The 15,899-nt window shown below is 39.7% G+C and overlaps 2 protein-coding genes across 2 annotated transcripts; one reads left to right on the top strand and one right to left on the bottom strand.

Annotated features, from left to right (window-relative positions):
* The first annotated feature begins 1,017 nt into the window (after positions 1 to 1,017).
* Positions 1,018 to 11,649, top strand: LOC141396582 (synaptic vesicle glycoprotein 2B-like). The gene is made up of 7 exons (XM_073972151.1): positions 1,018 to 1,321; positions 1,391 to 1,715; positions 9,378 to 9,756; positions 9,815 to 10,141; positions 10,203 to 10,344; positions 10,414 to 10,570; positions 11,362 to 11,649. The coding sequence occupies exons 1-7, from the start codon at positions 1,240 to 1,242 to the stop codon at positions 11,570 to 11,572; spliced, it is 1,623 nt and encodes a 540-aa protein (XP_073828252.1). The 5' UTR covers positions 1,018 to 1,239; the 3' UTR covers positions 11,573 to 11,649.
* Positions 11,650 to 15,399: 3,750 nt separating this feature from the next.
* LOC141397994 (peptidyl-prolyl cis-trans isomerase-like) lies at positions 15,400 to 15,896 on the bottom strand. Its single transcript, XM_073975072.1, has one exon. It carries the CDS (start codon positions 15,773 to 15,775, stop codon positions 15,461 to 15,463), a length of 315 nt encoding a protein of 104 aa, XP_073831173.1. The 5' UTR covers positions 15,776 to 15,896; the 3' UTR covers positions 15,400 to 15,460.
* Between the last annotated feature and the right edge of the window lie 3 nt (positions 15,897 to 15,899).

The following is a 15,899-nucleotide window of genomic DNA, read 5'->3' as shown; positions in this document are numbered from 1 at the left end:
ATTTGACTCCATTACTGAAACCAAATGTTGTATTTGGGTTTTGTTAGACTTCGACCTAAAAAAAAACAATTTTTTATTTATATTTCGATTATTATTGAAAATTCACACTTACATTTTTAAATCTCCCCTCAATTTTCCTGGTGAGTTTTTTTTTTTTTTTACGGCAAGAATGCCGTAGCAAAGACCCTTGAGGCCTAAAGGCCTGGGTACATAAGCTGCCTCGCCTGCTTACCTTGCATGCTTCTGATAAAAGAATAAAGGCCTGCGTACGTAAGCTGCTCTGCCTGATTGCCTTGCTTTTCTGCTTCATTTCTGACATAATAAAAATAAAAGAATAAAGAAGGCCGAGCAAATTTCGAACTGGGTTGCCCTTTTCTTTTTTATTCTTTTATCAGAAGCAAGCAAGGTAAGCAGGCAAGGCAGCTTATGTACTCACACCTTAAGCAAGAATGAAAGCCGCTTATGTACCGAGACCTATAAGCGGCATTGAATTCTTGCTTAAGTCATTTTTGGTAAAAGAATAAAAAGAAATTCCATATTTTCAGCAATCTCTCTAAAAATTCCGCACGTGCCAGACAGCAGACATTTAAATCTGAGTCATATGATTCCCAACATCCAAAACAAAATAATTAAATTATAAATTAGCCTTTCTTATAATTCTCTAATCCTGTTGCAAACACTACAGACACCCGCCTATTTAGACGAGTGTATAAATTGTGTAAGGTCCAATTTATTTCTCGCAAGAACTTCTCAAAGATAAGTTTTCCTTTCATTTTGGACTTGACAACAGAATTTTTATAATCGAAGATAAGAAAAACAAAACAACTTGTTTTTCAATCATGTAAGCGAGATAAATTGTGGGCATCTTTTGTGCAAAAATAACCTCATTACAACTGTCTGTTCTCTTGTTTAATTGTTTATATTGCGGCTTAAAATTCAAATAAAACCGTCAGAATATTGTTTATTAATGTCGTCTAATAGGGGGGTCTGTAAAGACAAATCCGAGAAAAATAATTCAATAAAAAGAAGCGCTGCTACTTGCTTATCATTGCGCGGAACAATGATAGTTGTAGGCAGAAACTATATAATGTTTGAAGCTGCTGAAAAGCTTGCACACTATTCAACGGTGATCATTCCAAGGGCAATGTAGTGAAAGTGGTACTGCCAAACAACAATCGACAAGGAAATTTTCGGAGGCTGCACATCAAGTCCAAGTGTTACAACAACATTAAATTTAAAATGACTAAATTCGATATTACCATGAAGAAAAAGGATGAGTCCTCAAAAATTGCCACCATTGATGAGGCTTTGGAAAGAACTCGTGAGTTTTTGTGGTACAAGGGATAATGGATAACTTTTCACACATTTTCTTCTTCTTTGTTGCTTTTAGATTTTGGTAGATTTAATCTACAAATTATTGTATTTGCTGGTGCTGTATTGAATAATGTCATCTTGGAATCGGTGGGCATGAGTTTTGCTTTGCCCGTGGTAGCCTGTGATCTTGATTTATCCTATCAAGAGCAGGGAATTTTGGGTGCCATATGTTTCCTGGGCATCATCATTAGTTCCCATTTTTGGGGTTTGCTAGCCGATACTATGGGCAGGAAACGTATTATGATGCCAACTCTGCTGATGGGATTTGTTGTAACATTGATTTCCAGTTTTTCAATTAATTTCACAATGATGGTGATTTTGCGATTCCTGAGTGGTATTTTGTAAGTATTGAATCAAATGGTTGATATTGTTCTGTAGAAAATTTAGAAAAATAGTTCAAAATCTTGTCTAGGACCTTTTGAAGACATGTTTGTGAGAAAGTGTTGCCAAAAAAAGTAATTCGATTCCGAAAAAGTTCCTGGAACCAGTTTAATATAATGGCACCTCCCTGGTATCTTTATTGAGCAAAAATTGATTTATTAAGAGACTTTTAGGGTATTTATTTTTCTCAGAGAGGTTTATATAAAGAATCGTAAGGTACATGTACAGTATCATGGTACAAATACACAGGTAGCCGCATCGGCAATTGTTGGTAACATAAGGTGTCAAAATTTGACATCAATTCAATGCAGTTGACACATTATGTTACCATCAGCTGGCATGATAATGCTACCTGTATTATTGTACCATGATACTGTAGTATTTATCATGGTACAAATACACAGGTAGCCGCATCGGCAATTGTTGGTAACATAAGATGTCAAAATTTGACATCAATTCAATGCAATTGACACATTATGTTACCATCAGCTGGCTTGATAATGCTACCTGTATTATTGTACCATGGTATTTATTGAGAACAAAGCATGGTAGAATCATTACAAGGTAGGGCATAGCAAACAGCTGATTACAATTTTTTTCTATTGGTTTGTTTATTCTTTCAAATCAGTATACACAAATTGTGAATGTATGTGTATGGTTTTGAAAAATATTTGTTGGTTTACATTTACGAAATCCACTCGATTTCAGCTGTCAAATCCATAGGTTAAACGTCAAATGAAATCCAGATGAGATTGACAACTGTTTTCGGATTTTTAGCTAACAAAACATACGCAAATCCAATGTTAGAATCAAACTAGGAAATAAGACCGATAGAACGTCAAAAAAAAAGATATTGTCCTTTTAGCTCCTTTTTATCACCGAGCTCGATTGGGTGGAAATTTAAGCCGACATTACGCTAAATTTTAGAAATTATTGTTGTTGTCGATGATTGACTGCTTGCAGCTTGTCTATAAAGACTCCCTTCGCGAATATTTACCATCAAAAATAGCATTATTGTTTTCTTGAGCAGTCTTCAGAATGATTTATACACTTTTTCATGCGCTCAAACCAATTTTTAAAGCACTTTTTTCCACTCTGATTTAGACACCTCCAAGACATGGTTTTTGAACGCTTCAACAGAATCTTTTGACGACGAAAATCGTTGACCACGCCTGTTTTTCTTGATATTCTGGAATCAAATGCAGCCATTGGATTCCCAATCAGCCTGTACGGCGGATGACCCATCAATTCCACGCTTTGTCCGGTCAAAGAGGCACTGGTTTGAATCGATTTGTGAAAGTTGGCATTGTCATGATGCAGAATGATTCGTCTTCTCTTGTTCGTTTTTTCGAATTTCTCAGGAGACTTCAGGCAAACAAATTGTAGTCTACCACTCAGAATTAACCATTCTACATTTCTTATGCCGTATTGCCTAAGAAATAGGCTACCATTTGCTTCGAAGTGCTTCTTACATGAACAACTTAAGTCGCTTTCGAAGACCTAAACGCTCGATTCCTGTTTTGTTTCGGGCTCCTATAACTAGATCCAAGATTCGTCGTCTGTGACGATCTTATAAACGTCGTTTGAAGCACCGCGATCGTTTTTATTCACAATTTCTTTGCAGCAATGCACAAGAGCCTTTTTTTGAGCGATTCTTCAATTTTGGCGGATCTAACGAGAAATATTCATTTTAGAGGCCATGTGTTCATGCAATATCAAATTTTAGTTGGTGGAAGAAATGCAGAAGAATGCCTCTATCTCACGGTATATAACATTGCATTATCTTGCATTATCCGATCTTGCATTATCCGTTCACGCACGGCTTAATTTTTTTCTGGCACAACGGCCGCTTTTAGACGACTCTCACGACCGTTTCATTTTTGGCAAGTGTCGGCCACGATTGAATTTATTTAACAAGGGTTTAATAGTGCTATAGGATGGCCCTTTATCGACATACAAAGATTTAATTTGATCGATGCTGTTTTGCCGTAATTATTCACGTCGAAAGTTATGAAAAATGATCGAACGAAAATGTTCACAAGTAAATTCCAATTTTTTGCAAAGTGATTTTTTTAAGTCACCGTAAACAGCACAAGACATGGACGTATGATAAACTGTCCTAAGTACGTTTAAACCAAAAACGGTCAAACTTTCCAAAAAATCAAATGGCGCCTGGCAACACGCGGTATTGCTTAGGCCAGATAAATACTTCCTTCAGCTCGTTTATAAAGACTCCCTTCAGCCGGTCTATAAGAACTTCCTTCAGCCGGTATATAAGGTTAGGTTAGGTTTGGGGATGTGTAGTCAATATATATATTGACTACGCCACTCGGAGACCTTTCGGTCCATTGTGATCATCCATAAAAAGAGGTTCAGAGGAAAGCATATTCCTGTTAATCTATATCGCTTTCGAGTTAACATCGGGCAACGACATAAAATATGCTCAATCGTCTCCGTTTCCTCCTCATCTTCACAGAGCCTGCAATAGTTCACGCCATCATCCTGCCATTAGCCGATAAAATCTCGGATGTTGCAATGGCCGGTAATGACTCCCGTCAATACCCTGATTTCTGACTTGCTTAAACTTAAAAGCGAAGTTGTTCTCTTTTTTGAAAGAGTAGGCCAAATGGCCCTTGACACGTTGCACCTTGGTTCATTATGCCATAGTTCCTTGGCTTCTTCTTCAAAGAACGTCTCCACCTTCCGAAAAACGTGACATATGGGTGGTTTAATAGAATCAGTGATAGCTTGACTTGTTGATTGAGATCCATGTCTTGCCAGTTCATCTGCCTTCTCGTTTCCCACAATGTCATAGTGTCCCGGTACCCAGCAGAGTCGGACAGCGTTAGTGAGGTTCGCCAAAGCAGTTCTACACTCAAGAACGGCCTCAGACTTGATATTGGGGGATTTGATGGCTTTAAGAGCCGGCTGACTATCAACGAAGATAGTCACCGGTTCAAAGATTTCAGCATCCAGACTTTTTATCAACTCTGCGGCCATTTTGATCGCGAAGATTTCTGCTTGGAAAACACTACAGTCGCTGTTCAACCTATATGAGTATTCGAGACAAAGCTTTTCGCAGTAGACGCCAGCTTCGGTACCTTCTTCCATCTTGCAACCGTCTGTGTAGAAAGCCAGACCGTCCAGAGAAGGGTTACTACGGATCCAGTCATCTCTACTGGGGATAACGACTTCAAAATCATCAAATCTATGAATTGGTGATAAGTAGTCGCTGAATTTCCCCTGCCGATTCAACCTAAGGTTTGGCCCTAGCTCCCGAAGAATGCATGCATGACCATAGGTGCTGTCACGCCAACGATTCAATTCATGTAGCCTTAGGGCACTACGTGCTGCTTGACCTTTGATGCTAAGTCTCGTGGGCAAGAGGTTTAGCATCGCATTCAGAGCTGCTTGTGGTGTACTTCTAAAAGCTCCAGTTGCCAGAGTTCGATTTATGTCGAAGCGCATGCCACCAGACAAGACATCCATGGGATAGGATGGGTCTCACAACAGTATTATAGAACCAGTGTATAATAGCTGGATTTAATCCCCAACTTTTCCCAATCGAATTCTTACATGAATAGAGTGCGATCATACCTCTCGTCGTCCGTTCCTTGACGTTCCTTTTCCATCTCAATTGAGAATCCAGGATTGTACCTAGGTATTTGGCCTCAGGAGAGAGATGTAACTGCACTCCATCCAATGTTGGTGGCACGAAGTCGCCGAGCTTACGCTTTCTGGTGAACAATACCAGTTCTGTTTTCGTTGGATTTACACCAAGGCCATTTGTGGTGGCCCAACGGGACAGCTTTGATAAGGCTCCTTGCATAAGCTCCGAAATTGTGGACAAGAATTTGCCAGTTATTAGTAAAACCACATCATCCGCGTATGCGACAACCTTGATGCCCTGATTGTTGAATTCCGCCAAAATATTGTTTATCACAAGTAGCCACAGCAGCGGTGAGAGTACACCACCCTGGGGAGTACCTCTAGTTACTGTCTTCCTTGTTGCCAACTCCTCAATGCTGGAATTAATTATCCTGCTCTCCAGCATTCTCTTTATCCAGCAGATCAGTGTTTCCGGGGTGTTGATCGCTCTAAGCGAGAGATGAATGGATTCAAGTTTTACGTTGTTAAAGGCTCCTTCTATATCCAGGAAAGCCGCCAAGGTAAAGTTTGTATTCTCCATATTTCTCTCAATGAAACCCACAACCTCATGAAGAGCAGTTTCGACAGATTTACCTTTCATGTAGGCATGCTGCGGGTTGCTCAGCGAGGCAGTGTCTACAAAGCTCCTAATCTCCAGATCGATCAGTCGTTCGAGTGTCTTGAGGAAAAAGCAGGATAGGCTAATAGGTCTGTAGTCTTTCGGTGAAGAGTGACTGGCTTTGCCCGCTTTGGGGATGTATGTTACCTTTACCTCTTTCCACAGATCTGGTACGCAGGAAAGAAACAAACAGGCCCTAAAGATCTCCTCCAGAATTTGGTATATCTGCGGGGCGGCAAAATGAAGCATTGCAGGAATTACTCCATCTGGATCAGGTGACTTATAGGGTTTGAATGTACTTACTGCCCACTTTATTTTGTTTCTGCTTACAACCTTATCAATGAGGCTCTCGTCCACTGACTCTTGGACTTGGAAGTTGTCACATTCAATGTGAAGGTTACTGCCATCCGTGCAGTCAGGGAAGTGGGTCTCAGCTAGAAGGTTTAGAGTCTCAAGACCTGAGTCTGTCCACGTGCCGTCCGGTTTTTTGACAAACAGGCCCTAAAGATCTCCTCCAGAATTTGGTATATCTGCGGGGCGGCAAAATGAAGCATTGCAGGAATTACTCCATCTGGATCAGGTGACTTATAGGGTTTGAATGTACTTACTGCCCACTTTATTTTGTTTCTGCTTACAACCTTACCAATGAGGCTCTCGTCCACTGACTCTTGGACTTGGAAGTTGTCACATTCAATGTGAAGGTTACTGGCGTCCGTGCAGTCAGGGAAGTGGGTCTCAGCTAGAAGGTTTAGAGTCTCAAGACCTGAGTCTGTCCACGTTCCGTCCGGTTTTTTGACACTACCAATGGATTTGGGGTCCTTCGAGAGTATCTTACGGAATCTGGCAGCGTCGTTTACCCCTTCTACAGACTCACAGAAACAAACCCATGACTTCTTTTTGGCGCGCTTGATTTCACTCTTGTATTTGTTGAAACTCGCTTTATACGATTCCCAGTCACTGTCAAGTTTCGTCGTCGAGTGCGCCCTGTTGTACAGCTTTTTGGTGTTTTTCCGCAGTTCGCCAAGATCTTTGTTCCACCACACCGGTTTGGATTTCTTCCCGGGATAAGTTAATGGACAGGCATCCTTATGGCAGCGAAGAAGGATTTCTGTTAGGTTGGACACCTTACTGTTAAGCTCAGCAACTGTATATAAAGACTCCCTTCAGCTCGTCTATAAAGACTCCCTTCAGCCGGTCTATAAAGATTCCCTTCAGTAGTGGGATTCTGTAACTCATTTTTGCTGTTACCGACAAAAGTCGGTAAAATTAAATCGCAAAGTTATGACTAAAAACATAAAGAAAAGTTGGCATCACTGTTTGTGTCGGTAGAGGCTAGCGACTACTTCTTATTCATCGTTAACTTACCGAAAAATTTCGTTAATTATCGAAATTATAAGCATTTTAATATTACCGACAATTATCGATAACAGCAAAAATGAGTTACAGAATCCCACTACAGATCGTCTATAAAGACTCCCTGCAGCTCGTCTACAAGAACTTCCTTCAGCCGGTCTATAGAGACTCCCTCCAGCTCGTCTATAAAGACTCCCTTCAGCCGGTCTATAAAGAATCCTTTCAGCTCGTCTATAAAGACCCCTTTCAGCTCGTCTATAAAGACTCCCTCCAGCTCGTCTATAAAGACTCCCTTCAGCCGGTCTATAAGTACTTCCTTTGCCGGTCTATAAAGACTCCCTCCAGCTCGTCTATAAAGACTCCCTTCAGCCGGTCTGTAAAGGCCCCTCCAGCTCGTCTATAAAGACTCCCTTCAGCCGGTCTATAAAGAATCCTTTCAGCTCGTCTATAAAGACCCCTTTCAGCTCGTCTATAAAGACTCCCTCCAGCTCGTCTATAAAGACTCCCTTCAGCCGGTCTATAAGTACTTCCTTTGCCGGTCTATAAAGACTCCCTTCGACTCGTCTATAAAGACTCCCTTCGACTCGTCTATAAAGACTCCCTTCAGCTCGTCTATAAAGACTGCCTTCAACTCGTCTATAAAGACTCCCTTCAGCTCGTCTATAAAGACTCCTTCAGTTCGTCTATAAAGACCCTCTTCAACCGGTCTATAAAGACTCCCTTCAGCTCGTCTATTAAGACTCCCTTCAGCTCGTCTATTAAGACTCCCCTCAGCTCGTCTATTAAGACTCCCTGCAGCTCGTCTACAAAGACTCCCTGCAGCTCGTCTACAAAGACTCCTTCAGCTCCCAGTAGCTCATCTGTAAAAACTCCCTCCTATACGTTTATAAAGACTAGCTTCATCTCGTCTATAAATACTACTTTAAACACATCTATAAAGACAACCTTTAGCCTGTATATAAATACTCCCTCCAGCACCTCTATAAAAACCCCCTTTAGATCGTATATAAAAAATTTCCTTTATCTCGCCCATTCTAATCGTCTTTTAAGACTCCCTTCAATTCGTCTATGAAGACTGCCTTCATCTCACTATTCCTGATCATGATTTGTTTTCTCTGTGTACGTTTATTGGAACAAATATGTTCTAAATTAAATAATTCACATCTGTGAATTATTACTTGGAATAAATCTTCAGAAAGATAAGATTTTTGTTTGGCGCAAACAAATTACGGCTTCTCAACGTCTGCCTCACAAAGAACTTAACACAATAAGATAAAAATATATAAATTATGGTGGTAAGATTAGTGAAAGGACAGTTGTAGGTCAGTAGTGGTAGTTTGTAGAGCTACGTAAGACTGCTATTGGTGTTCTAGCCTAAGCCATCGGTTGGGTTAAAATTTAAAAGAAAGTGGGAAAAGTAGTTCTTTTTAGATTATGGCTCTGGTAGTCCTAAAACTTTATGCATTTCATGATTCTCTTATAGCGCTGATACATTCTTTTAAACGGGTAACGGAATAAATGACAAAGGGCTACCTAGTTCAAAAGTGGCTCTGAATTCTTTTGGACAAAAAAAACTTAAGCAAGATTGCCAGCAGCTTATTTATCTAAACCTTTATGTGTATCCGCCTTAAAGGACTTTCCACTTCTACCACGTGGAAAGTCCTATTTTATATTGGGTGTTATCGTTGTACAATGGTATGCACACCTGTCTTGCACGCTTAATATCTAGGTTCGATTATGAAGACAGGTAACATCAAATTTTCAACGGAAAAATACCCCTCAGTTTACTGTTCCTGAATATGTCAGGCATGTACAACTTTTGTACAAGTGGTGTCTTAAGACACCCCGTTCGGACTCGGCGATAAACAGTAGATCATTGGGGTGCACTCATTGACATGAGAGAAGTTTCCCTTGTCCCTTCTGAGACGTTTGCAGAACAATTATTATAAAATTGTATCTTAATAACTTTTTCAACATAACCTCTCCTTTCTTTCTTCTCTAGTATTTCTGGCAGTTCGGCCACCATCTATGCTTATGTGGGAGAATTTAATTGTGAAAAGCAACGAAATCGTGCTGTTCTATATGCATCGTTTATTGCTGCCTTCAGTGCAATATTCTTTCCCCTACTAGCATGGATCTTTATCAATCAAGAATGGCAATTTGAAGTACCCCTGCTGGATATAACCTATAAACCGTGGCGTTTATTTTTTGTTGCCTGTGGCGTATCTGGATTTGTTTGCGGTATTATTTTCCACTACTTGCCTGAAAGTCCTAAATTTTTATTGGGTGCCAATAGGCATGATGAGGCCTTGGAAGTATTGCGCTATATGCACCAGAAAAATATTAAAAGCAATAAGAAGTTGCAGAATGATACATTTGAGGTGAGATGGCCTAAAAGAAACATTAAAAATATGTCGTTTAAACAATTTTCGTTTATAGATCACAACCCTATTGCCCGATTTGGCAGATATTCCCGCCGTAGCGGCAGAAACAAAAACTAAAGACAAGAAATCATTTGGCTCAATTTGCGTGGTTATATGGAACCAAACAGCACCCTTGTTTATGCGCCAACATATACGCAAAACCTTTCTGTCATCGATCATTTTATTTACCACATTCTTTACGGCCCATGGAGTTTATATGTGGTTTCCCTACATTCTCAATAATGTTAATTTATATGTGTCGAATTATGATGAGCCCAAAAGGCTGTGTGATATTTTACGTTTTACCCAATCCTCGAATTTTACTTTATCTGAACAATCAGAGGTAGGTGCTGTGATAATTTTGTTTCAAGTATTTTAATCTGTGTTTCTATTCATTTTTCTAGTTCCCTGTAGCTGAGAAAATCTGTGTCACAAAACTAGAAATTGATACCTATAGACATACCATGTCCCAGGAAATAATTTATGTTGGTCTATTGCTTTCGGTCATCTATGCCAATCGTAGATTTGGTCGCACTCCCATTTTGTGTAAGTAAAAAAAAATTGAATTTGTAATTTATGAAATTGTATCAACAAATCTCCTTTCCTATTCTTTAGTCATTGTCTTAACAGTTTGCGGCTTATGTGGGATCCTTAGCCTACTAATAGCTAGCCCCATGGTGTCCATTTATCTTTTCCTCATAATGCTGTGTTCCGGCTTGGGAACAAACGTTATGAATGCAATTGTTGTTGATGTTTATCCCACGAATTTAAGGTTAGTTCTTAGTTAAACTTTTTATAAACCACTTAAGGTAGAAACAAAATGAAATACGCCGCTTTTTTCACGCTCAGTGTAAACAGGGATCCGTAGACTTATGGAAAGAAAACACTTCTTTCCTTTTTGAATGCTTAATATGCACTGTTTATTAAAAGTAATATTATTCTTAAGAACTAAATAGTAAAATATTACTTAACCTATTTAACTAGTGTGTAGAAAAGAAAAAGTGAGAGTGCACATATGTGTACGAACGCATCTGCCATACAATCTTATGGAGGGGTCGTAAAATACTCTTATCTCACATGCGCATACATGTAGCAAGCAACCACATGGTTATTAGACTGCTCATAGATTGCCTGCACCAATCTATTTCAGACATACCACATGTGGGAATGGAAATTCTTATCTCCTTTCTTCTAACCACCTTGCCACATGTTTACCCTTTTCAAGTGGACTGTATTTAAACTAGATCCCTATTTAACAAAATGATCTCTAATCTACACATGCAACCCTCACCAAGACATTCACTATCTTTATTAGAAAATTAATATGTTCTTCCGTGAACATTCAGTTTCATGTAAACGATTAAAGGCCAAGTACTACCTAATTGAAAAGACTTAGGTAGCATTTGAATTAGGTATTACTTGGCCTTTAATCTTTTACATGAAACTGAGCGTGAAAAATCGGCGTATTTCATTGTGTTTCTACCTTTATCACTAATTAGTTGTTACATACACTTTTATTGAGAACAAAAATTGATTGTTTTTTTCGATTTTGATATTTTTCAGAGCCATGGCTGTTTGCATATCCTTAATGGTTGGACGTATTGGCAGCGTAACTGGTAGCAATGTCTTGGGTGCTCTTATAGACACCCACTGTGAAGAGGCCCTCTACTCTTCATCAATATCGTTGGTTGTCGCAGCAGTTTTGGGTCTTCTAATGCCCAAAGCAGTTTCTGAAAAGAAGAAAAAACCTCAAAATATTGAAAATGATAATTAAATTCTTTATAAAAATTATTTTGTTATGCATTTTAGACTGAATGTTTATTTTTTTATAATAAAAAGAATTTTTAAGCTTGAAGCGGATCAACTTTTATTATTATAATTTGTCATATGTATATATTTTATTTTAATACTTTACGTATACGTTTTCACTAATTCAATTAGTATTACGCAACATATGTTTAAATATTTGAATTCAACGGTTAAAAATGCAACCATGTACATATTTTGTAAATAGTACTATTAATTTACATCTTTGATCATACTACCTTCTTGTACAACTAATACTATTCGCGTTTCATACTAAGTACTTAAGTGAAACCAAATTTCAAAAAATCGCTCTCATTCTGTAGCTAGAGTTGAAGGCTTAACATCTATACCACGCTTGCCCAAGTTGATGGACCCAGAGTTTAAACAATCCAAGACCGTTTGTGATTTTACTGTCTTGGATGTTATCGCTTTGTTTGCAGTTTTACTGTCCGTAAGGACGTTTACAGTAGTTGGCCTCGTGTTGGCATTAAGCCAGTTCAGACACTCTGTGATCGCTCGGATCTCCGCTTGATGGACCGTATTGTGATCCGGCAAACGAAGAGATATTTCGGTCTCTGGTTCTTCAATAAAGAGACCCAGTCCCGTTCTCCCACCTAGCATTGAGCCATCTGTATAACAACAGTTTCCAGTCGGCATTTGTGGTAGATTTCCGCCGATCCACGAGTCTCTGTCTGGAATTAATGCCTCGCATGAGGCAGCTACAAATGTTTCAGGTATACGGTCCTTGCTGATCCACTCGTCCATCGCTTTAAGTCGAATAGCTGCGACAGCCGCTTCATACCTTATCTGGATTTCTATTGTGTGTATATATAGAATAGTTTCTAATGCCCTCGTTGATGTTGTCCTCATTGCGCCGCTTACACTTAGACAGCACATTCGTTGGACTTTCTGTAGTATTTTAATATTACACTTTTTATCCATAGCTGTCCACCAGACTACTGAAGCGTATGTTAGAATAGGTCTAACTACGCTTTTGTATAGCCAGTGTGTCATCTTAGGATTAAGACCCCACTTGGCGCCTATAGCCCTTCTACAGGTTGACCAACATCTATGAGCTTTATTGGCTCTTTCTTGAATATGGTATTTCCATTTAAGTTTCCTATCCAGAATTACTCCCAGATATTTGACTTTGTTGGAAATATTGATCGTCTTGTTTAGGAAAACTGGTTCTTCATAGTGTTCCAGTTTTATTTTCCTAGTAAACAAACATATTTCCGTTTTTTCCGGGTTTCCATTAAGACCTCTTGGTCTAGCCCAGTTGTACGCTAGTTTTAGGGCTGATTCAGCTCTTCTGCATAGCAAGTTTGGATTCTTACCCCTCAGAAGTATTATAACGTCGTCTGCATAACAGACTGGGTCCAATCCTTCATCGGTTAAAGTCCTTAATAGACTATTTATGGTAGTGACCCATAGGAGTGGGGATAAAATCCCCCCCTGTGGCGTACCCTGACCAACTTTGTCCTTTATTTTTACGTCAAGTAGCCCGCAGCTTATCCATCTATTCCTTAACATGTGGCTTATCCAGTCCCTAAGGGCCCGATTCACCTGAAACTTATCTAAGGATTGGATAAGGGTTTCCAATAACCTCATGTAATGCGGTTTCCACTGATCTACCTTTAACGTATGCATGTTGTTTGTATTTAAGCATATCGTTTGGAATCTTGCTCTTAATCATGGTGTCGACTATTCGTTCCATGGTTTTAAACAGGAAGGATGTTAGGCTTATCGGACGATAAGACTTAGGAATAAATACTACCCTCGCCTCCTCGAAGGGTTTGAAGCTCTTGATGGCATCCTTTACCATCGATTCATCAATTGTTGGTGCTTCCTCTGTAACACATTCCCTAATTACCGGCGCCCCTGCGTGCGTCGCAGTGTTCGGCGGGAAATGTGTATTCATCAAAAGCCCCAGCGTGTCCTCGATTGTTTCCATCTTATTTCCCATATCATTCACCATGATCTCGGTTTGTGTATGGGTTTTCGATAGAAACTTTTTTTATTTTGGATACATCATTTACTCTGTCTACCTGTTCACAGAAAAGTTTCCAGGAATTGCGCTTTGCTGTTGATTTGTGTGATAGTTGTCCCAGAATACAGCTAAATTCTTTCGTCGAGCTCTGTTGTAAAGCCTTCGGACCTCTTTGCCTTTGTTACGAATTTCTCCTGTCATCCAGGGTTTTTCGTAGGCAGATTTCCTCTCTCGAAGGGGACAACTTTCTTTACTAAGACCTCCGTTATAATGTTGACATTTCTGTCTATATCTTCTGTGCTTAGGCATTCATATCTATCGTGCCCTAGCCTATCTCTTATTACTTTTCCAAATTTTATCCAATTGGTTTTGGATTTATTTCGGAAACTTATAGGTTTCGGCGGTGGCCGTGTTAGTTCAAATCTTATATACCGATCATCCGAGAAGGAATGCTCTTCCGACACCCTAGAATTCTGCACCTCGTTTATAAGATTTTCGGAACATATTGTTATATCTAATACCTCTTCCCTAATCTTGTTAACAAAGGTGGCTTTATTACCTATGTTAAGGGTTATTAGGTCGTTGGTATTCAAGAAATCTAAAAGGGCTTGGCCCCTTTTGTTAGTATCGCTACCTACTAGTACTTCGTTACCTATTTGTTTTGCTTTCCTCACCAACCGCTGCAGCTCCGACGTAGGTGGTAGTGGCGGCGAGTCGAACGGTAAATATACTGACGCAAGGTATATATTGCCATTCCCCAGCTTCAGCACAGTTGCGTCCGATGTTGACAACTCTGGAGAGAAAAGAAAACATAAGTTTTTGTGACATATTATACAGGTTCTCGGTCGAGACCCCGTATTTGCATAAAACAGTTGGTAGTTTATATGGTTTAGTCCAGAGACCTTGTTCTGAATAGTCCAAGGTTCCTGGATCAAGCCAATATGGATTTTACCTGTATTGATTTGCTCCATCAGGGACATGGTTGCCGTCTTGCTCCGATGGATGTTGATCCATCAATCTTAAAGTACGCAATGAAAAGAACTTCAGCTCGTCTATAGAGACCTGATTTTCCCCTTGTCTGTAGGACGTGCTCTTCTATTGCTTGCCATTTCATTTTCCTATAGAGTCTTGCTAGTTCGCCTAAAGATGTGCATCAACTCGCCTATAAAAACGGGCTTTAGCTCGCCAATAAAATCCTGCTTCAGCTGGACAATAAAATGGTACTTCAGGTCGCCTAAAAACAAGTCCTTTAGTTCGCCTATAAAGACGTGCTTCAGCTCGCCTATAAAGACGTGCTTCAGCTCGCCTATAAAGGCGTGCTTCAGCTCGCCTAAAAAGACGTGCTTCAGTTCGCCTAAAAAGACGTGCTTCAGCTAGCCTATAAAGACGTGCTACAGCTCGCCTATAAAGACGTGCTTCAGCTCGCCTGTAAAGACGGACTCCAGCTCGTCCATAAAGACGTACTCCCAGTCGCCTATAAGGACGTGCTTCAGCTCACCTATAGAGACGTGTTTTTGTTGCCCTTTAAAGACGTGCTACAGCTCGCCTATAAAGACGTGCTTCAGCTTGCCTGTAAAGATGTTTTTCAGCTCGCCTATAAACTTTATGGTATAAAGACGCGCATCAGTTCACCTATAAAGAGATCCGCTTCAGCTGGTTTTAAATAACCCCTTTCTGTTTTTTTGGATATCTATTATATCCTTTATAAAATGTACTTGCTTTCGATTGGTATTTATTGAGAACAAAAATTGATTCGCTTCAAATGTACATGTGGTAAGCACACCACTCGCTTATTATAAATCCATTCAGTTAGTTGTATTAAATGCACACTTTTTGGGGTGGTTGTCTATAATAATCTCCTTCTTCTTAAAGTTGACCACAATCACTAATGACAATGGTCTTTGACGTTTTACCCGATTGACTGCCCATCGATTCGATTTTCTTGACAATATCTAAGCCCTCCACAACTCGACCAAACACGACATGACGATTATCCAGCCAAGAGGTTTTTACAGTTGTTACAAAAAACTGTGAACCATTTGTATTGGGTCCTGAATTTGCCATTGACAAGGTACCAGCTTCGGTATGTTTTAGAATGAAATTTTCATCATCAAATTTACTGCCATAAATCGATTTGCCTCCGGTACCATTGTGGGCAGTAAAATCCCCACCTTGACACATAAAATTCGGTATAACACGATGAAAGGTGGAACCTTTGTAGCCATAGCCTTTTTCACCAGTACATAGGGCACGAAAATTCTCTGAGGTTTTGGGTACAACATCGACACGTAGCTGGAAATGAGAG

This window comes from Musca autumnalis, unplaced genomic scaffold (genome assembly GCF_047663935.1).
Source record: "Musca autumnalis isolate F117 unplaced genomic scaffold, ASM4766393v1 scaffold_3, whole genome shotgun sequence".
Classification (NCBI taxonomy): Eukaryota; Metazoa; Arthropoda; class Insecta; order Diptera; family Muscidae; genus Musca; species Musca autumnalis.
The sequence above is the reverse complement of the archived record's forward strand: the minus strand, read 5'-3'. Positions and strand labels throughout refer to the sequence as shown.

Excerpts from the sequence above, each read along its gene's own strand:
- LOC141396582 (XM_073972151.1), top strand. The coding sequence starts at position 1,240 with ATGACTAAATTCGATATTACCATGAAGAAAAAGGATGAGTCCTCAAAA. Across the intron at positions 1,716-9,377 it reads CGATTCCTGAGTGGTATTTT|TATTTCTGGCAGTTCGGCCA; the intron begins GTAAGTATTGAA and ends TTTCTTCTCTAG. Across the intron at positions 10,571-11,361 it reads GTTTATCCCACGAATTTAAG|AGCCATGGCTGTTTGCATAT; the intron begins GTTAGTTCTTAG and ends GATATTTTTCAG.
- LOC141397994 (XM_073975072.1), bottom strand. The coding sequence starts at position 15,775 with ATGTGTCAAGGTGGGGATTTTACTGCCCACAATGGTACCGGAGGCAAA.